This window comes from Camelus ferus, chromosome 23 (genome assembly GCF_009834535.1).
Source record: "Camelus ferus isolate YT-003-E chromosome 23, BCGSAC_Cfer_1.0, whole genome shotgun sequence".
NCBI lineage: Eukaryota > Metazoa > Chordata > Mammalia > Artiodactyla > Camelidae > Camelus > Camelus ferus.
Genome location: NC_045718.1, coordinates 12,682,167 through 12,702,692, shown reverse-complemented (window position 1 = coordinate 12,702,692; position 20,526 = coordinate 12,682,167). Strand labels below are relative to the sequence as shown.

The window sequence follows — 20,526 nt, the reverse complement described above, 5'->3', positions numbered from 1 at the left end:
GCCTCGCGGCCTTTGGACCCCGCCTTGCCCAGGCCCTTGGGCGCCTTGGCCATGTCGTCGCTCCACTCGGGCTCGTAGAGCTGCATCTTCTTCTCGGAGTCCGTGAGGAACGAGAGGTTGGTGAGCGACTTCTGCTTGCGCAGGTTGGAGGCGGGCGGCGCGCCGGGGACTCGACTGTCCACGCTGCCGGACTTGAAGACCTTCAGCTCCGCCGCGCTGGCCTTGGCCATGCCGCCGCCGCCGCCGGGCGCCTTGGCGCGCTTGGGCAGCATGCCTCTGCCGTCCGCCGCCGCCTTCCTCGCGGCGCCCCGCGGCTCGTCCGCGCCCTCGTCGCCGCAGCTCAGCTCCACTTCGGGCTGCACGCTCTTCACGCTGCCGCCCAGCATTCTGCCCGCGAGGAGCGCATGGACGATCCGCGCGTCTGCAGGCACGGGGAGGGGGGCGCAGGGAGGAGGAGCGGGGGAGGGGAGGGGGAGAGAAAGGACGGAAGAAACCGAGGAGGAAGGGGAGAGGAAGGGGGAGGCAGCGGGGAGGGGGCGAGCCGAGGGCGCAGGGGGAAAGAAACGCAAGGAAGGAAGCCGGGGAAAAGGAAAGAGCGCGGAAGCCGTGGAGCGATAGGGCGGGGCCGGAGGAAAAGGGGCGGGGCGGGGAAAATACAAATGAAAATTTAAAAATCAATCAAAGAACCGAAGCCCCGCGGCTCGCCGGCGCTCAAGGGTGCCCGGCGCCGGGTCCCGGCTCCCCGCCCGCCCGTGGGTCCCCCGGGCCGTGCGCCGCCCGCCAGCGACAGCGGAGGCTGCGGGCTGCGGCTGGAGCGCAGGAAGGAGGGGAGGGGAAGGCGGAGGAGCCGCTGGAGGAGGGGAGGAGTGTGCGCGAGCGCAGGGAGGTGGCGGAGAGAGTGTCTATTTCTGGCTTGGGAGGGGGTGGTATCTGCAGCCGAGATCCAGGGGCGGGTGAGTAGGGAGTAGGGGGAGATGAAGGATTCGACCCGGTTTTCTCCTCGCTTTCCACTCAGGGACGGGCAGGTTCTGTGGGCACGGGTGGCCCCCTGCCGCGCCCGGAGCGGGGGGCGGTGGAAAGGATCTGTCGAGGCGATGTTGGGGTGCAGGTAAAAGGCACTGAGACTGGGCGGCTCAGGGCGCGGGAGGGAGAGAGTGGGCTCGTGGGGCCTGTGGAGAGATGCGGGGAGGGGTGGAGCAGTAATATCCAGGTCATTGGTTCCCCACCCCCACCTCCAGGAAACTCCCAGCCCCACCTTCCTCAGTCTCTCAGACTCAAGGCTGCCCCCCTGAGGTGGGGATGCCGCCAGAGGAAGGGGGTAGAGGGTGGGCGAGGTGGCGGAGAGACTGGGCCTGGGGCCAACCGGGCAGAGGCCTCAGGGAATTGGAGGAAGGGACTGGCTCTAGGATCTGAGATTGGGCTCCCAGTCTAACTGACTGCATGACCTTGTCAAAGCCATTGCACCCCTTGGCTCTCTGTCTTCTCCCATGGTCGTTATAACACCAGCTTCAGGGGTAGGACTTTGGAACTGCCAAGTGCTTTGTCAAACCCAGAGAACTAGGAGGAGGCTGAGCACTGGCCCCTCGCCTGCCAGAGCTCAAGTGGGGCTTTGGAGCAATTTAAAAAGACTAGGCCCAGGGAGGCGAGATGGGGTGGAAGGGGGAGGAGGCTAGAGGCTGATGGAGTAGGCAGCAAAGCTGTCCCTCAGGAGAGGGCGACACTGCCCATCCTCCAGGGCCTCCCAGGTCAGGGCCACATTGCCTGAGCAAACGTACCTCTTTGCTCAGGCGAAGGACAGGAAAAAGGGGGGATGTCTCTGAACACAGGCCCCAGTGGAGCCACACACTGGAGAGGGCGCAGCCCCGAGAACGCTTGGCCAGAATGCACTAGCCCTTGGCTCATCTGCCCGCCCTGTCCCCAGCCTCCCTCCCGACCCCCTCCCCCTAGAACCTGAGTCTGCCGGCCCATCCCCTCTCCTCGTGTCCATCACCGCAGCCCGCCCGGCGAGAGAGGCATTTGTGTGCGTGTCTGTCTCTCCCACCAGCATCCACGCTCTCGGAGGCAGAGCTGTGGCTCTCAGCACCTCGTGTGGAGCAGATGCTCAGCTGTGCTGGTAACGTGGATGTGGAGGCCTGTTCTCCAGGCCTGCTCCTGTGTGACTCCTGGGTCCTGGTAGTGTCCCCAGGACTCTGCTTCCCATCACCCCAGGGCTGGACTGAGACACCATAAAGTTGCAAGGACAGGGGCCGTGGCAGAGAGGAGGTGCTGACCACAGTACAGAGAACACAGACTTCTCAAGCAGAGGGGTGTTTGGGAAGAGATGTGGATCCTTGGTGGGGCCTTGGAGAAGCAGAGAAAGATGGAGATGCTGCCCTCAGTGAACTCAATGTCTGGTAGGACATTCAAGATAATAGTTCAAGGCCTCGGAGAATAATCCCGTTCCTGGAAAACAACGACGTCATGACCATCAACACATTCACCAGGTAGACAGACGGAGGTGCGTAGACTCATTACAGGAATGACAAGGGGAGACTAAGCCCCAGGGACCAGGGTCCCTGGTCATCTCAGCGATGCTGTAACTCAGGGTCCCGAACTTCCTTAGTAGGGACTGAATACCTACAAGCATAGCAGTAAGATAGTGCTAGCAGTGAGAGGATGGGTGGAAACCTGGCAGGCTTCCTGGAGTAGGAGGCAGTATAAATAAGGAAGGGTTCAGACCAGGAGGGCAGGGAGCAGGAGGTGGTGAGTGCCCAGCAGTGGCACTGCCTCCAAGGAGTAGAGGAGGGAGCTGGTGCAGGTTTACTAGAAGGTCCTGGGGCAGAGGGCACAGCACAGACTGGCCTCCACACCTGGGTCCAGCACTTAGGAGATTCTGTGTGGATTCAGGGCTCGTGACTTCAGATAGGGAATGAGAAGCAATCGGATCTGTTAAAGGGACTTAAGAGGTGCGCCAGAACGGTCTGGGCACAGAGAGCACCCAAGGAGGAGGCCGGTCATCAGATCTTCCCTCTGGGGACACACCAGATGCTCATGCTTCAGTCCAAACACAAGATCCCGGCTCAGGGAGGGGATCAAGTCCCATCAAATCTCTGGGTGACCATGCCCTCCCTCCCCCAACCCACAGCCACTTTTCATGAAGTCACAACCACTTCCGAAGTTCTCATCCTTACTCAGAGGTCTTCTCAAATTTGCACAAGACACAGCTAATTCAACCACAGGGGAATCTCACTGTTCCTAAAAATAGCAGCTTGAGAATCTGGGGACACTTTTCCCCTCATGCACCCGGTTACGGCAGTCCTTGCTTGTTGTTTGTATTTCTCCTCCGGTACATCAGTTCAGTCTCCTTCTCAGCGGAGAAGGAGGAATTAACTGGCTGCCATCCGACTGAGAAACATGATGTGCGCTGTGGCCCGCCCCAGCCAGCGTGTGCTGCTGGGGACAACGTCCAGGGCTCGTCCCTGGTGCCCGCGTCTGGGGGTCCCCCTCTCACACTAGTCCCTGGGGTTGCTCTGATGCTGCTCCACTGTTGCTCCGTCCACTGCCCCTCCTCGTCACTGAAGGCCCGCTGCCGCGCGGCCTGACCATCCGTCCTTCCTGGTTCTCACTCCCTCACTCGCTCAGGGGTTTCCGCCTGGTCCTTGCCACTCCCTTCAGTCCTCTTTGTTCCTCTGTGCCTCCTCTCAGGGGATATCATTGCCCCAGTCCCCAAGCCCTTTCCCTCCCATCAATAAACGGCTCCTGGATTTACCTCCCTCTAGAAGAGAGCGTTTTCCAGAAGAGAGGCACCAGCCCCCCACCCCCCACTCCCTCTGCACAAAATGCCACCTGTCAATCTGCGAGACGGAAAGCACCCTCCGTGCTCGCCTCCTGGGCTGATTCAGGGCTGATCCCCGTGAGTGCCGGTCCTCCAGGTACTGCTCACCCTCCTACTGTCCCTCTCTGAAGGGTCTTGCTGTGGTAGTCCCTTTAAATTGTCATCTTGGCCTCCTGGAACTTACAGAGGCTCCCTAATGCAGCCTCTCCCTCTATCTGGCTCTTTTTTTTTTTTTTTAATTCCTTTCACATGCCCTGAGTTTCCCACCATCCTCTACTGCAATGGGAACGCTCAGCTGCCGTGGCAACAGCCATTCCAGCATCAGTCGATAAAGCCAATATATGCAGAATGCTTCCTCGAGTGATTCCTGGAACGACAGGCTCCTGCCCTGGCACAGCATCCCCGAGCCCGGCCTGGAGCCCCTGCCCTCTGCCCACTGTGGGGCAAACAGGCAGGGCTGGTCCAGTGAGGAGAGCTCACGAGAGGCTGTGTGGTGCGGCAGAGGCCCGGCTGGGCGGGGAGTGGGAGCTGATGCTGCAGTGACCAGCAGAAGGGGACTGGACCCTGCCCGGTCTCCAGAGGGGACACAGGGAAGGAGGCTGGTTTGGAATCATGGAAGCCCCCAGTCTCCGGCCCCCTAAAACCACTCGTCTCCTGACTCATCTCTCTCCAAAGGCGTTGGCAGTCTCTGGAACAGGGTGGGGTGACTGATTTGACCACGTCTGTTGACCGATAACTTAAAGCAATTTGAGGAATGAAGATACAGGCATCTGGCCAAGGACAGGCATGCTCTGTGATTTTACGTCCCCCCACCCTGAGACTAGAAGCAGATAGAACCCAGGTTGCCTGTGGGGGGTCTGGAGTCTACCCCTTGGTTTGAGGTAGGATTTCGGGGGGTGGGGAGAGAGGGAGAGAGGGGAAGTTGGGAAGGAGGGCTAGGCTGCTCCCATCCTGTTGACCTTGAAGGGTGACCTTGGGAGGAGGGGGATCTGAGGCAGGGGTAGTGGGCAGGCAAGTCCATACTGGGCTCCCTCAAGAGCAAAGGGCAGAGTAGAGAAGACGGGAAGGTCCTCTTGATTTCTGTGCCCACAGTCAGGATCTGGAGAGATGGGGCTGGGCACTAGCCCCCCAACTCTGGGCCAGGGCGGAGCTGTCATCAGCCCAGCTGAGCAACCAGCACCTTCTTTAAGGTGTCCCTGCGCAGGCTAAGATGAGATTTTCCATCACATCCCCAGCAGATTCCAGCGCCTCCGCCTTTGTAGAAAGCCCTCCAGCCACTGATGCCCACTTCCTCCAGCCCTTTTCTCTGCCACCTCATCCCCTGTGTCCTTCCAGCTCTCAGCAGGGACTTCTCGAGCACTCAGAACACGCACGAGGCCAGGCTGGAGGCTGCTGACACAGCCGGAGCACCCAGACACGCAGCCGCACGTCTCACACCTGCTCAGTGCCTTCTCTACGCCAGCTGTGACAGGTGCCGGGGGACGGCAGGGAGCAGGACAGACAAGAACTCTTGTCCTCAGGGAACTTCCACTCAAACGGGAGGGACAGGCAATACATAGAAACAGTAGCCACTGACAAGCGCTAAGGAGTGAAAACAAGGCAGGAAGGGGAATACAGAACACCCGTGGGCAGGGGGTGAATTTTTGACACGGTGACCAAAGAAGGCGTTACTGAGAGGGTACATTTAAGCAGAGATCTGAAGAGGAGAGGGAACAGTCTCTGTGGGTATCTGGGGAAGAGATTTCCAGGCAGAGAGAGCAGCCTGTGCAAAGGCCGAGGCAGAGTGTGCCTGGCGCGTTTGAAGAACTGCAAGGAGATGGGAGGCACGACTTCGGGAGCCAAAGGACGGGGCCAGCACAGGAGGTGGTGGAGGCGAGTGTGTGGATGCTCTGAGGTCACGACTCGGCCTTTCACTCAGTGAGCTGGGAGCCCCTGCAGGCTCAGAGCAGAGGACTGAAGGGTCACTCTGCCACAGGGGGCTGGACTCCTAGACAGGAGTGGCTGCAAAAATGGGGGTGAGAGATGACGGTGGCTTTGGTGGTGGTCAGGAGTGGTCACCTCTAGGCACATTTTGAAGCCATTAGGATTTGCTGAGGGACCGGCTGTGGGTGTGTGTGGAGAGAGGGGTCAAGGGGGATTGGGGCCTGGACCACGGTCGGGTCAGAGCTGCCGTCAGGCAAGACAGAAGACTTGAGGAGCCAGTGTGGAGGAGGACAGAACCCTCTAGCCCCCTGGCCCTTCCTGACAGCATGGGGCCCCCTCCAGATGCCTCCCCTGACTCACTCCACGCAGTTTGCTGCAGCCGCTTCAGTAACTTCCTCCCACCCGTGGCCGGCAGTCTTCATCCGCTCGTCTGTGCTCCCCAAGGCTCCCTCTTGGGTTGGTCTCCAGATAAGGAGCTCTTCTGAGAACGCATCACAGCCCTTTGCATGCAGTGGGCTCTCAGAGTATTTGATGAATGAGGAAGTGAATGAATGCATGACTCAGAGCAGACGTGTGGGGGCTGTAAACAGCAGTGACCTCCCAGTACCCGTGGGGAGAGCCGGCGCAGCTGGGGCGCTGGAAAGGGAGCCAGGCCCTGGGATGGCGTCCCAGCAACCTCTCCTCTCCCCTCTCTGCAGCCCCGGGCCGCAGGGAGGCCAGCAGACCCTCTCTTTGCCCCTGCGAGGGACACGCTGGTTCTTTAGCAGAATGACCTTGGGATGGGTCACAGCTGGGACCCTGTCCTCACCACGTCCCTGCTTGCACACCTCTGGGAGACAGCCCAGCTGGGTGGGAGACAGACTTCTCCACCGTGAACCTGAGCCCCACCCTCCATGGCCCCCGGGAGGAGGAGAGGAGCCAGCGGGCACAGTGGCCCAGTAGGAATGCACCAGTGTGCTTGCACCTCCGGGCCTCAGCCAGGAAGCCCTCCCAGACTGACACACTCGCTTCCTCCCAGCCTTGTCACCACTTTGGTTTTGCCAGGGCCTGGCTCAGCTGCTCTGGTCCCAGGAGGCTCCCTAACTTAGGGTTGGGACTTTTCTTCTGGGCTCCAAGGCTGGGAGTCCACGTGGGCTCAGAGAGATTTGCTGTCCACTCAGCTGCCAGGGGAACGAGGCCCAGCAAACTGAAGGCGGGGAGTGCAGCCAGGGAGCGTGGGCTGGCCTAGCGTCTGGGGAAGGTGGGGGTGCTGAGGAACTCTCGCTGCAGCCCACGCTCCTCGGGGCTCACGTGGCCTGGACACATCTGCCCTGACCCTCCAGGCCAACAGGACACAGATGAGGCTGCCCATTGGGGGAAATGGCCGCCTCCTCTAGGAAGCCTTCTCTGACTGCATCCCAGGCTGGTCTTTAACTCTCCTCTCCACTGATTAGAGTCGGGGGGCCGTGCGGTCAAATTCTGCCCAGTTATACCCCAGGGATAGACCCTCTCTGTCTAGATGAATTGTAACCCCATGTTGGTACCTCTCCGAAATTCATAAATTGAAACTCATCCCCAGCATGGTGGCAGGGCGTTTGGGCGGTAACTGGGTCACAAGGGCGGAGGCTCACGTGGGATTTGTGCCCTTGTAAGAGGAGCCACCAGGCCGCTTGCTTCCTCTCTGCACCACTTGAGGACGTGGCGAGAAGACAGCGGTCTGCAGACCAGGAAAAGAGCCCCTGCTTGGAGCTGAAATGGCCAGCACCTTGACCTGGGGCTTCCCAGCACCCAGAACCATGAGAAATACACTTGTGCTGTTGAAGCCCCCCGGTCCACGTCCTCCTGTTAAGGCGGCCTGAGCTGACGAGCCGTCTCCCTCCAGGGAGCCGTCGGGAAGGGCTCGCTGATGCTTGTTAGGCTGAGGGGCCGGGGGTCTCACAGCCACTGCGCACCTGCCGTTGCCAGGGACCCTCCCAGACAGCTCACATGCATCGTTTCATGAAACCCCCTGAAGCAGGGACTATCATTACCTTCATTTTACAGAGAAACACACTTTCCCAGGGTCACCCTGCAGGCTGCTGGTGGAATCGGAATCTAGACGTAGGTCTGTGGTCTGACATCCTCCCACAACTTCATGCTGTTACCGTGCAGCTGCTCCTGGGGCTTGCTTAGTAACTGCGTGTGACCCCAAGAAGTGTGGAGCCCCCATTGCAGGGACTCTGGGGCCGTGGTGGAGGAGGGAGGGCTGGGTCCTGGAGGGAGAGTGGAGAGGAGGCCCCACCTCTCCTCCTGTCCTGCCCAGGAGCTCCCCGGAGCCCAGACGCCCACTTGCCCTCGGGTCTGCACGGGTCTGGGACTGGCCTGCAGGGTCGTGGGGGGGGACAGGATGGCGGAGCCTTCCTGTGGGCACAGCTGCTGGGCTGCAGCAGCACCGGTCAAAGCTCAGCCTCATGACCTCTGTCCTGGGGTCCTGGTCACTTCCAGTGGATCTGGCACTCCCAACAATCCCAGGACCCCTGGGGGACTTCCCCATCCTCAAGTCTCGGGGGCCTCAGGTTCCCTGCAGGACCGCTCTGTGGCCTTAAGAGAATGTCCATGTTCTCCACACATCTGCTGGCCGTGGAAGAATCCGTGGGAGTTGGGGTGGAGGACGCCTACTCCCTCTGCTCAGGGCTGGCAGCAGGGAGGGGCGGGCTGAGGACCTGGTCAGACACAGGACCCACTGGAAGGCAGATCCCCTGCTCCCCGGCTAACAGACAGACTAGGATAAGAAAGCTGGCTGTTTCCCACATGTGCTTGACTGGTGTGTTGCCATGGCAACCGCCCCACACACCTGCAGGGGTGTCCGTTGCACCCTGGGCCCCAGAGGAGCGCTACGAGGCCCAGGTACCAGGTTCTGAGGCCAGGACCAACCAACCAGTTGTCATGGCGACCGCAGGCTGCCAGTGGGCGGGGGTGGGGACTCCAGGCAGGGGAGGGGGAGGGCAGGCTGGGCGGTGGGTCCTGTGTGGGAGGGAGGCGTGCAGACTGGCTGTGTGGGTGTGCATCCTCTGCTTCTGGCCAACCCAGAATCCACTCTGACCCGTCTGTGCAGAGTTGGGTGTTTTAAGGCCATTGAACCCCGATGCTCAGTGAACCTCAAAGGCAATTTTCCTCTCTGTTCTGCCTTGGGGCAGAATGGATCCATTTGGACTCAGTCCTATTACTTGCGAAGAAATCCAAAAACCTGATGAGGGAAGACATAAGGCCTAAACCGGAGGCTGCCTGGCCGGCCCTGAGACGCCATCACTGCCACAGAGCAGGATTTCCTAATCTGTGTTCATGGACTGGACCCAGGAGGCCCATAAGACCCACCCTTAAATACGAGTTTTGGGTGTGACTACATCCATTTGTCTGGGAGGCATACTGTGACGTCAACCAGGCTCTGAAAGAGGCCACAAGATTAGAGACAGCTCCGGGAAGGAGGAGACACCTCGGCCCACTTGAGCTGCGTTAGCGAACCTGGCCTCTCTCTGCCTGCACAGAAAGGCGCTCCCACTCCGCTTGGTACTGGGTGGGCACCTCTTTGCTTTATTAGAGGCTTATCAGGTTTTTAACAGAGGCATTAAAGTTGACTGGAGATGCCATGGGCGCCTCTCTCAATGGGTTTTAGTGGAATCATCACTGGCGACCACTTGGCAGGGACAAAGCACTCTGCCGGGTTTGCCCACTGGTGTGGCTGAGGGCCCGCCTGCCTGCAGCCTGATCTCAGCTCCGGACGCTCACCTCTGAGCCTCCGGCTCCTGGGGGCCCGGCCCCCGGCGCAGGAAGGATGCTGTGAGCTCACGGTGTCAGGCTCCTGTCCTGGACTGTGGACTTGGGGCTGCCCCCACCCCCCGCTTCCAGTAGGGCTGAGCTCTCCTCCTGTCCCAGGCGCTCCCTTCCCTCTCTGACCTCAATCCTTCTCATCAGAGGGCACGCTCTCCACCCGCCCTGCCTGCCCTCCATGGAGGTGGAATGACTTTCTTGAGGGAAGGGACAGCCAAGGGGTTCTCTGACCTCCCAACCACTCCCAGGGCTTGGGCGACCCCACACCCACCCGCCTCCCTCCACTCTCTGAACCCCCGACCCCACAACCCGGGATACACGCACAGGAAGGCAGGTTTTTCCTTCCTTCTGCCCCTTAAAGGCCTCACGTGGACAAACACTACAACCAGGGGTGGGTCTCAGCCCTTAGCCCTCCTGGCCACTGTGTCCCTGTCACCTCATTCCCCACCCCACTGCCGCTCCCAGGGCGCCCTCTGTGTAGACTGCCAGTGTCTCCTGGAGGAGGGTCTCATCCTCTCACCACAGGGATGGGGGGCCTGTGGGGCGGGGGATGCTGTGTGCTGGCTGCTGCCCACTCGGGGGTGCCCAGGGAGTTCCTTGAACGTGACTGGCTTGGTCAGGGGCTTCCCTTGAGATGAGGGCCCTGCAGGCTCTGCCCCGCCTGGGCCCCCTGGGGAGACCCTGCTTCATGAGTTGGGAGGAGGACTGGCCCCCTTTGCCAGGGGGTTGGTGCGAAGCCCAGGGAAGCCAAGTCTTCAGGGCAACACTGGAGGTGAGGGAATTCTGGGCATGGAACTTTCTCTCCGTGACTCAAAGAGAGGCAGGGTGGGAGTTTAGCTAACAGCTCCTCCCACGGCTGAAACTTCTGTCTGCCCCACAGCTTCCTGGATAACTGCCCTGCAGTTGTAGGGGGTGGCCTGACCCAAGAGACCTCCTCCCGGTATCTTATCCTTAAGACGTGCCCAAGGCCTGCAGGTGCAGGGCAGCATTTCCTAGGAAGAAAGATATCAGTTCATTTGAGGTGGGAGAGCTGAATCTCAAAACCTGGCCAGGAGGGGCTGCGTCTGGGACAGATGAGCATGGAACACAGGGGCGGATGCGGTGGCTTTCCCAGCACCAGAGACCGCTGCTGCCTGTGTTCTTGGGGGCGTCACAGAGCCAGAGCTCGGTCCTTGCTCTCTGGGCTAGGAGACAGACTCAGAGCTGGGGCTTCTCCACCGGCATGCAGATCATGTCCAGCTGCCCAGGCAGAACACTGCACCGCTCCAGAACAGCCACAGAGGCTCCACGGGGCAAAATCTTGGCCCACTTTGTCCATAGAAGTACCCAATCTCTAGAGCAGTGCCTGACACACAGTCGGTGCTGAATGAGAGTCTGGTGAACGGACAGGAACTGCCCTGGGTGGAACGGGAAGCAGGGAAGCCAGGCCTGGCCAGGCCTGGGTATTATTTCCTGAGCACTGGTGGGCACAGACGCCACGGGGCCACTCGCACCCCTTCCGGAGAGGGAGTGGTTGGGGTGCCCGGGATGCCCCGCTTGCGCTATGTTTTCTTTCCTTTTTTCCTTTTTGTTTTAAAAATGGAGGGAATGGGGACTGAACCCAGGACCTGGTGCCTGCTAAGCACGTGCCCTACCCCTCCTCAGCTCTGTTGGTTTTGAGCCTCCACTAAAATGGCTCCCACGGGGCCGACCCCCCTTGGAGATGAGTCCTGTTCCCAGCCAAATGATGACTTGAGAAGTCACCCCTGCCCCTCCCTCCCCTACTCCTTCTCCAAAGGAATAGAATCCAGATCCCAGGTTCTAGTTCAAACCCCCAGTGGGGACTTCGGATGACCTCCCAGCTCTGGCCTTTCCCTCTGGGGGCCAAGCCCCGCCTCGCTGGTCATCTCACAGCCTCTCCGGCTTCCTGGGGGCACCGGGACCTGGGACTTGCGCCCTTCCCTTGAGGTCACGGCAGGCATGGCCCAGAGCGTGACTCCTGAAGACTAGTGCCTGGCCTCCAGTCCTGGCCGGACCACCTAGGGATGTCACTCAGCCTCCCCTCCTCTGTCAGGTACACAGGGCCTGCAGCGACAAGTAACACCCGGCACGCATGGAGTGGTTGCTGTGCACCAGGACGTCTTCCGAGCACTTTGCTTTTATGCTGGCACACTTCACCCCCACAGAATCCTAGGAGAGGTGCTGGCGTCATCGCAGAGGCACAGAGAGGTTTGTCACCTGCCCAAGGTTGCACAGCCAGCAAGCAGCAAGGCCGCAATGCGAAGAGGGCTGGGGTCCCAACGCTCGCATAGCTGTCAGACGGGTAAGAGGGCGCCGTGCAGTGCGCGGTTCAGAGGAAGCAGGGTAAGTGTCAGCCACTGCTGTTCAGTGTTCCTGTGACCTCCCATCCCAGCTCCTGGACCTGGCCGTATGCTGGGTCCCAGCTGCCTACCCTGTTTATCCAAACCCGGCCTCGGAAGGTCCTGCACTCCACACCTGTCTGCCTCACAGCGGCCCTGACCTGCCTGAGCCCTGAGAACACAGCTAATACTGCCTGCCTGGAGCTTGGACTGTGTTTTCTAGTCAATTGTCTGCATGTCCTCTCTCCACGGATGGCTGGGACACAGCCCAGCTTAGCCTGACAGTCCCCAGAGGGCAGGAACACGGCAGGGCCAACACAGCGTGAAATGACAGAGTTTGGGGACGACAGAGCCGTGGCATCCTGGGCTTGGCTCGGGTCGGGGGAGATGCCGGCGGGGACTGGCTCACTGGACCTGGCAGAGGCAAGAGAGACCCAGCCCAGCTTGCATGGGGCACAGTTAACCCAGCGGGTCCGGAGGCACAAAGAGGGCGACGTTGACAGGCCTGGGTGCAGCCCCCTCGCTGTGCATCCTCAGACAAGTCGTTTTCCATAACCTCTCTGAGCTGAGCTCCCGCATCTGCACAGAACAACCGTCCCAACTGCAAAGGCATGTAAGGTGCTTACAAGGGACGTCATGGGGAGTGCTTGGCGCTGTGCCCTGCACAAGGTAAGTGCTCAATAAACAGCAATCATCATCACCACTGGGCCCTCTCCGAGTCCGGGAAGCCGAAGGCAGTGGTCCTGGTTTCAGCTCATCTGCCAACTGCCCTGAACCTCTCTGTCCTTGTTGAAAATGAGGCCACATTTGGGTGAAGCCAAAGTCTGGTAGAGCTTTGACTTCCTGGGTCCTTTGAGCTCCTTCGCAGCCCTGGGAGACTTGGATCTGGCCTGAGGTCGTGCCTGGGAGACCAGAGCAAAGCCACCCCCGAGGGGAGGTGCCAGCCCTGCTCCTGCCCGGGGAGGGCCCCCCGGGCCCGAAGTCTCTCTGGCTCCAGAACCCGCACAGCGTGAAAAGCTTAATTGTGGCCTGGAGATGGAGTCAGCTCAACCACCGAGAGGCAGGAAGGAAAAGCAAACAAGCCTAGTGTGAGGCCACCTCCCCACGGCCCCTGCAGCCTCGCGTGAGAAGCGAGGCGGGTGGGGGGAGCCTGGCTCGTTCCCCAGCGACATGTGCTACGATGAGAAAAGACCCCTTCATGACGTGGCTACTCAGTGCTCCCTCAACATGCCACAGAGCGGGAGCAATTAAGGAATCAGTGTCAACCTCGGGGCGACCCTTCCCATCCCCTGCACATGCCTCGCACACATGGGCCCCCCGGGACGCCAGCCTGGCTTTCCAAATTAGGATCTGACAGAGCCTGGACGCTGCTCTGTGCTGATGGCACAGCTAGGGGCGAGGGGGGTCAGGGCCCACCACGGACACCCCCACACTTGCCCAGGGCAGAGGTGGAGGGAGCAGCTGATTGTGGAAGGCCAACCCCAGCACCCTGAGGGCGGCGGGTTCTCGCGGGAAATTCTCTTCCTGCTACACAAAGACCGTTCACCCTCCTGTGGGCTCTGTTCACAGGCAGAGCACTGCCGGGTGGCCGACCTCCTCGCCTGGGCCACTTCGGCGCTCCCGAGGAGCAGGTGGGGAAGCAGGGACGACGCAGTCTCCAGGTGAGGCTCCCCGGGCTGCACGCTGACTGAGAACGCCCTGAAGGCAGGTCCCGACTTAGTCACCTTCTACCCTGGGTGGAGCTCAGTGTCGGCACGAAGCAAACGCGCTCACGGAAGCTTTGGTGAGCGAAGGCAGTGACCAGCGAGACTGTCCTGCCCGGGGCGTCTCCCCCTTCCTCTTCTTTCCGTTGTTAAGTTGAAGTCTAGTCAGTTTATAATGTTGCGTCAATTCCTGGTGCCCAGCATCGTGTCTCGGTCATACACGCGCACACACACACATATTTGTTTTCATGTTCTTTTCGTTATAGGTGACGACATGGCACTGAGCAGAGCTCCCTGCACTCTACGGAAGAAACCTGTTTTTATCTTCCTCCCTTCCTCTTGTCTCTGGCCTTTTCAGGCTCAGAGGACAGGCTCCCCAATGAAGCACAGGCAGACCCCAAATCTCTCCCCCATCCCGCCCGTCAAAGAGCGTGTGGTATCCTTGCCCGAGATGGACCCTGTGACCTCAGCCAGGGCGGGAGCAGAGGCGGTGCGGGGACCCTGCCCCTCCCCTGAGACCCCGAGGAAGCAGTGGCGCTCTGCCATCTACCAGACCCTTCAGACGGAGCTGGGGAGGCTGGTCCTCCCGCCCAGCCCAGGGGCTCCCGCAGCCGGTCTGCAGGACGGCAGAGTGAATGTCCTCTCGCCCGCCCATCGGATAGTAATCGTGAGCGGTACCGGGTGGGTGAGGTCGTCAGGCCCGTGCGATGTTGCACACACATGAGGAAGCCATTACACTGACAAAACTGCAGATGTAAAAATAGAGCTGCACATAGTTTCCTGGTTACCACATGCTAGCGCTGATGGGCTTTCAGTGCCAGCGAAATGTGGTTTCCTTCTGTCCCCCACCATGCCCCACCTCCCCGCACGTGCACTTACTGTGGGAGGCATGGCTGACTTTCTAGACGCCCCGTGTCTCCCCCACGACCATCCTCCACAGGGCTCACCGCGGAAGGGGGGTGATGCTATCCTGACCACCGCTAGGGGCCAGGCCGGCGCAGGACCAACGGAGCCAGCTCCAGGCTGAGAGGGACACCCACCACCCCCGGCAGGGGACAAAGAAGGCAGGGCCAGCCACCACCGGTGTCCAGTGACATCAGGGTCAGGCTGTGTCCAAGCCCCAGCTTTGCCACTGGAGCAGGGCCCTGAGACAAGGCTGAGAGACAAACCCTCCAGACAGGCTCAGGTTTGCCAAAGCAAGTCCTCTCCTTTCTTGGGATGAACCCTCCTTGGAAGCTGAAGGGTGGTGCTGGTTCCCTACAGGGCAGAGTCTCGGGCACCTCTGCAGTGGACCACAGCCGTCCTCTAGGCGCGTCTTAATGGTGCAAGCAAATCCACACACACCCCTAAACCCTGCAAGGAGCAGAATCGGACCCGCTGGGGCCCAACCCACGCACACAAGGCACTCGCCCACCCCTCCTCACCCCTCCACCCAGACACCTCCTGAGACCTGCCGCAGCAGAGACAGACTGTCCCAGGAATGGCCGTGTCTCGGCCCGCGGTCCTTGGGGAGCACCACTCGCTTGTTTGTGTTTTGGGGGCCTCCTTGGGAGGCGCACATTCTGGTTCCCGAGGTGCTGAGGTGCCGTGAACAGCACTGTGTGCGTGGGGGGGGGGGTTCTGGCTACAGGAGGCTGTGGGGAGGTGGCCGCATGGGCGTGGCCTGCTGATGTGGGTCTAGGGGAGGAAGCGCACTGCGGGCCGTTGGTCAGGTGGCCCTACACTGCCTCCCAGCTACACACGCGGCACCTTCCGGGATAAAGCTGGCCGCTTTCCTTCCCTGACTTGCTCCGGGGGTGGGAGTGGGAGGACCAACCCTGCAAGGAGTCAGGTGTGGCGAGAACTCTAAGTGCAACTGACAGGTCGCGGCCTCAGCGTGAAGAGATGTGGCCGTTTGGCCGGGCCACTCCTCCCATGTGGGCGGTGAGAGAGTTCTGGTCCAGCGGCCTCTCCCCCGGAAGTCTGCCCTCACTTACCCATGCACGAGAGGCTCTCCTCAGTCCCGCCGGGGGGGCCAGAGTAGCCATCAGAAGCCCAGCTGCCCTGGCGGAGGGGGCCAGGTTCCTGGTCTGTCTGCGCCCTGCGGGACACAAAAGGGTGGTCACTCATGGTGAAGGCTGCCCTGGCCTCAAAGCCTCTCCCCGGGGCTATGGAAACCCCTTGGAACCTGGTTCTTCCCCTCTGCTGTACCCTGCATCCCTCTGAACTGGGCCCCCAATGGGCACACATGTGCACCCCAGCGGGCAGCAGGCCTTCTAGGCAAAATGAGGCTGGATCGGGGGTGGGGGCACCCCATGTCACCAGGACACCTGATGCCAGTGGCCCTTTAGTGTCTACCAATTCCTAGGAACATGCGTCACCCAATGGGGCAGGCAGCAGGACCCCCAGTGACGCTGGGCCTTGGGTCCCACGTCCTGCTGTGCACCCTGCCCTCCGGCTGTGCACATGCCCAGAGAGGGGCTCCCTCTGAGGCTGAGGTCACTGATCCCGCAGGAGAGTTTGGGGGGCCCGGTCCTCACAGTCCAGGCAGCGAGGGGGTCAGAGAGGAGGGCCAGCTCTGCCAGGGTCACAGCGACTCTCGGGAGAAGTCCTGGCTGGGCCAAGCAAGAAGGAAGGGTGAGGCCTCCCAAGTGCACGCAGACGTCCGAGCACAACCCAGCCGTACAATCGCTCCTGGGAACAAAGGCTGTAGGAGCTTTTATTATAGGCAATTACCCGGCTCTCCGAGCTGGCCCGCCCACTGTCCGCCCGCTGTCTCCAGCTAAATGGACCCCTTGGCAGCTTGGCAGCGGGCGTGGGGAGGGCGGTGCAGCGGGAGGAGAAACCGATGGTGGGCCAGGCCGGGGCCAGGGCGAGGCCGGGGCCCTGTGGGTCTCAGCACTACTGAGATGTCCCTTCCCCTCTCTCCAGTCTGCACTTCTCCAGCATCAACACGGCCAGGACGCTGGGCCCAGCTGTTAACTTGCTGTGTAACACAGAGCACGTGTCTGACACCCAGGTCAGCCTGATGGTCGGTCGGGGGCTGGGTGAGGGGCTTGCTGGCTCTTCAAAGCCAGGCAGGCAGTTGTGAGGCCTTGAGGGTCTGCAGGCCTCTGAGCTGGGGCGGGGACGGAGCAGGCTGGGGGAACTCAGAGGCAGCAGGAGGCCCCACCTTGCCTGGGGACTGCTAGGAGTGACGTGGTCAGCCACCACGTGCCGCCACAGGGACGGAGCACCACGGGGGCAAAGGGAAACCGGAATTGGTTGGTTTCTTGGAAGAAACGAGCAGAGACCCAGGTTCCTGGAGGAAAGGTTGCAACACATTGGTGAGACGGTGACAGGACGTCCTGCTGGAGAAGGGGATTCTCTACGGCGCTTCACTGAACGACATCACGTGTGCAGAGCCTGGCCGCCCCGCCCAGGGTGGCAGGCAGTGCCGGTAGACGCAGGAACCGTTTGCTGTTCATTAACATTGCCGCCATCAGGCAAGGGCCAGTGCGGGTGCACGTGGGCCAGGCACGCCCGTCCCAGGGCAGCGGGAAGGCAGCCTTCACTGCGCTCACCTTGGGCGGGTCTGCTCTTCCGTGCCCACCTGCCTCCGCCTCCCCGCACACAGCCAGGCTGCCGTGGCCCCCTCACTTCCCAGCCCGAGCAGACAGCACCATTTCTCTGGAAGTGAGTTGAAGGTTCAACCAGAGGGAAGAAAACCCATGACCTGACACTCCCGCCGCCATTAACTGCACCCTCCTAATGGAGGTCTGACCAAAGGCCCGCAGCGGGAGGGAGGGGAGGCCTGCCCGGGAAGAAACCACCTGCGGGGGCCCTTCTGCAGGAGGGCAGGGGCGAGTGAGGTCAGGATCTGACGGAGCCAGATGTCTGAGGCCAGAGGGTCCGGAGCAGACCTTCTCTGGTCCTGGGGACAGGGGTGTCCAGAGGGAGGCTGTCCCTGGGTCCTGGGGAAGGATGGAGGAGCTGGCTGTGGCGGCAGGGCAGGGGATGACCGCCATGGCTTCATTCCCTGGAGAAGCAGGTCAGCCAGGAGCCACCTGGAGGCAGGGAGGGGAGACTGGAACCTTGGCTTGTGTGATGGGCTGGAGCTTTGCAGAGGAGGCCAAGGTATGGGGTGGAGGGGGTAGAGTCCCACGAAAACAGGGTCCGTGAGCTCCAGGGAGCAGATGGCACCTTCCTGCAAGGACGGCCCAGTCCCGCACTTGGCTGAGTTGCCCAAGGCAGTAGCTCCAGGCTCTGCAGGGTGTGGGGGTTTGCACCCTGCCCACTGCCCACAGTGCTGTAGGGGGGTGTCTTTGGTCCCAGCGTTGCCCTGCCCGAACCATGACCCTCCTGCAACCCTGACCCAGGGCCTGGGAAAGGCAGGGCCTAGGAGGTGGGATGGTGTGACACTTTCCCATTTAAAATGCAAACAGACAACTGATGTTTGCTGAGCAGAGGTTGCATTGAATCGTTCACAGGAAAAAGTCCTGACCTCTTTGGAAAATGTCAGAATCAAAATCTGCCAGGAGGCTTGGAGGGTAGATGATGCAGGGTCTGAAACAGTGTAACTCCTGGACACTTTTCCCCTGAGACGGAATTCAAAATGAAGGCACTCAGGCAGGGGAAGCCAGTCCCGGAGTCTGCAGGAAGACAGGACTCCGGCTGGAAAAGGGCCGCTCCCTTGAAGGGCTGCCCTGCATTTCTGCCTCCTCGGGTTCTCCCAACAGCTTGGGAGTCGGAGTGGAGAAGGTCACGGGGAAGACGTGAGCTGCTTCTCGGGAACGGGCGCTGGGTGCACAGGGCGCCGGTCCGGAGAGATGCCACAAGAGGCGGGGGTTGGGGGGAGGATTCCGCTGGGGGAGGAGCCGGCTGGGGTCCACAGTGACGGGAAGCCCATGGCCGTGGGTGCCTTGTAAACCCCTCTGCTTGCTGGGAAGTTCTTCCTCCTGAGCTTCAGATCTCCCTTGACGTCCAACCACCACGACGCTGACTCAGTGCTCCGGAGCTGCACATTTCAGAACAGCTCTCGGACCCTCTCAGCCTTCCTTTTCCAGAGCAAGCTGCTCCAGCTCCTTTAATCATTCCTCTAACACCTTTTTGGCTCCCTCCCCATCCCCAAACTGTCAGTCTTTCTCTAAATGTGTTTTCATGCACCAGGGTCCTTTAAAAATGTGGAGCTGGTAACTGAGTGTAACCCTCTGAAGGAGGCCAGATGGGCAGAGGACAGGGAGCTCTCCCCTCCCTCGTCGGGGCCCAGCCGTCTGTCACTGTGGCCTAAGATAGCCGCAGACGTCTCAGGGGTCAAGTCGCACTCTTGGCTTCCAGTGAGAGTTCCAGCTCCCAGCAGACTCCACCCTCAGCCCAGATGCTCCAACAACGCCCCCCGGAGACTCTCCGTGTCCAGGGAGCTCCTCCCAAATCCAGAGTGAGCGGGTCCTCAAACCCACACAGAGCACAAACCCAGGAAGTTAGGCTGGTCAGGAAGGCACCGAATTTGCATCTGGGCATCTCTAAACCATGTCATACTTAGTAATTAGAAGGCTGTTTACTCACTGTGGCCGTTTTAGGAAAGAGTTATATTTTTATTAAAAAAGCAGTTGATGCAGGCGTTTTTCTGTGCTCTCAACTTGCCGCATCTGAAGGCTGGGCACACTAGCTTGTTTGCGGTGTTGGTATGAGGTGGCCCAGCCCCAGTGTGACCACAGAAGAAGCATGGTGGCTCACTTTTGGGACACTAGGCAGGTAAACAGATGTGCCCGGGGCAGGAGGGTGGGTGGAGAGAGAGGACACACAGGTGGACACGAGGGAGCCCTGGGAGCCCCAAGGAGGCCCCTTAGGACTTCAGGCAGCAGGAACTGAAGGCACAGACGTGAAGACGTACTCAGTCCGACTCACGGTGGTGGCGGCTGTCCCGGGTGAGGTGGGTACAACCGACCGACCAGCCTACCCATGTACCTAGCTGCCTCTTCATCCGTGGTACCTAGTGCACTGTCTCTGAGAGCAGGAGAGATGGACCCACTGGGGGCACCCTCCTTGCCAGCCTCTGTGTCTTGTGGCATCCCCAGAGTTGAATCAGGGTCCCCTTGTCCTGGCCTCAATCCTGCCCTGTTCTCCATGCCCCGCCCCGCCCACCTTCTGTTCGCTCCACCAGCCCCCTTCCCTCCGTGGGCCCCTGCGTCCCAGCTCCGCTCCTCGCTCCTCCTTCCCCCTGCCCCCGCCGCTCACCTGTACTGGAAGGGGGCCACCGTGGCTGTGACCGGCTGGCTCTGCTGATGGGCGGAGGAGAAGCTGATGGCCCCTAGGGCGGGGGCCGGGCAGGGGCTGTGCGCAGGGCTGCAGACTGGAGAGGACGGCCCGGAAGCTGCCCTGGCATCAGGTTCCAACGACCTGGGGCCCCCGGAGCTTCTGTAGGTCAGATCTCTTTGATCTTTTCCTGGGTAGTTAGATGGAGCCCCTGGTATCTGAGTTTCTCCATGAGAACTGGTCCGGAAGGGGCTCCTGCCCCGAGTCGGGCGAGTCGGAATCCCTTCCTGGGCCACCTTCTTCCTTCCCTGGGTGCCCTGTGTCTCCCCAGCTCTTCTGGACCCAGTCCGGCTAGAGAGGACTGCTTTGGGGGCCGTCCTGGGACTGCTCCATGGGGAGCCAGCATGGCTCTCAGCAACCTCGGCTGACTCCCTGGCAGCCCCAGGAGACTTGGGGGCGCCTCTCCCCCGGGACGCCTTAGGAGACGAGCCTCTGGAAGGGCCTCCAGCCTTGCCCAGTCTTGGGGAGGCCGCCCGCTGGGGACTCAGGGCCAGGCCGGCCTGGCGTGGCTGCAGCCGGGGAGATGCAGCTGGTGTCTGCATCCTGGTCTGGGAAGCAGTGCGAGGCACGGGGATGGAGGAGGCGTAGTGGGTGCGGCTGGCAGAGTTCACACTGGCCATCCCGTCCACGGTCAGCAAGGCCGGCGGGGACTACAGCACTGCAGGGAGAGGAGAGTGGATGGTCAGGT

General features: G+C 60.9%; 1 protein-coding gene across 4 annotated transcripts in view; it reads right to left on the bottom strand.

Moving 5' to 3' along the window:
• Positions 1-20,526, bottom strand: part of NAV1 (neuron navigator 1) — a 174,816-nt gene that overhangs the window by 99,081 nt on the left and 55,209 nt on the right. For all 4 annotated transcript variants that reach the window (XM_032466891.1, XM_032466888.1, XM_032466890.1 and 1 more), the window contains exons 2-3: positions 19,761-20,496; positions 15,542-15,645 (exon numbers count right to left, since the gene is read on the bottom strand). In XM_032466891.1, coding sequence (XP_032322782.1) covers positions 15,542-15,645; positions 19,761-20,458 — 802 coding nt within the window. In that variant the 5' untranslated portion in view covers positions 20,459-20,496. The remainder of the gene's footprint in view (positions 1-15,541; positions 15,646-19,760; positions 20,497-20,526) is intronic.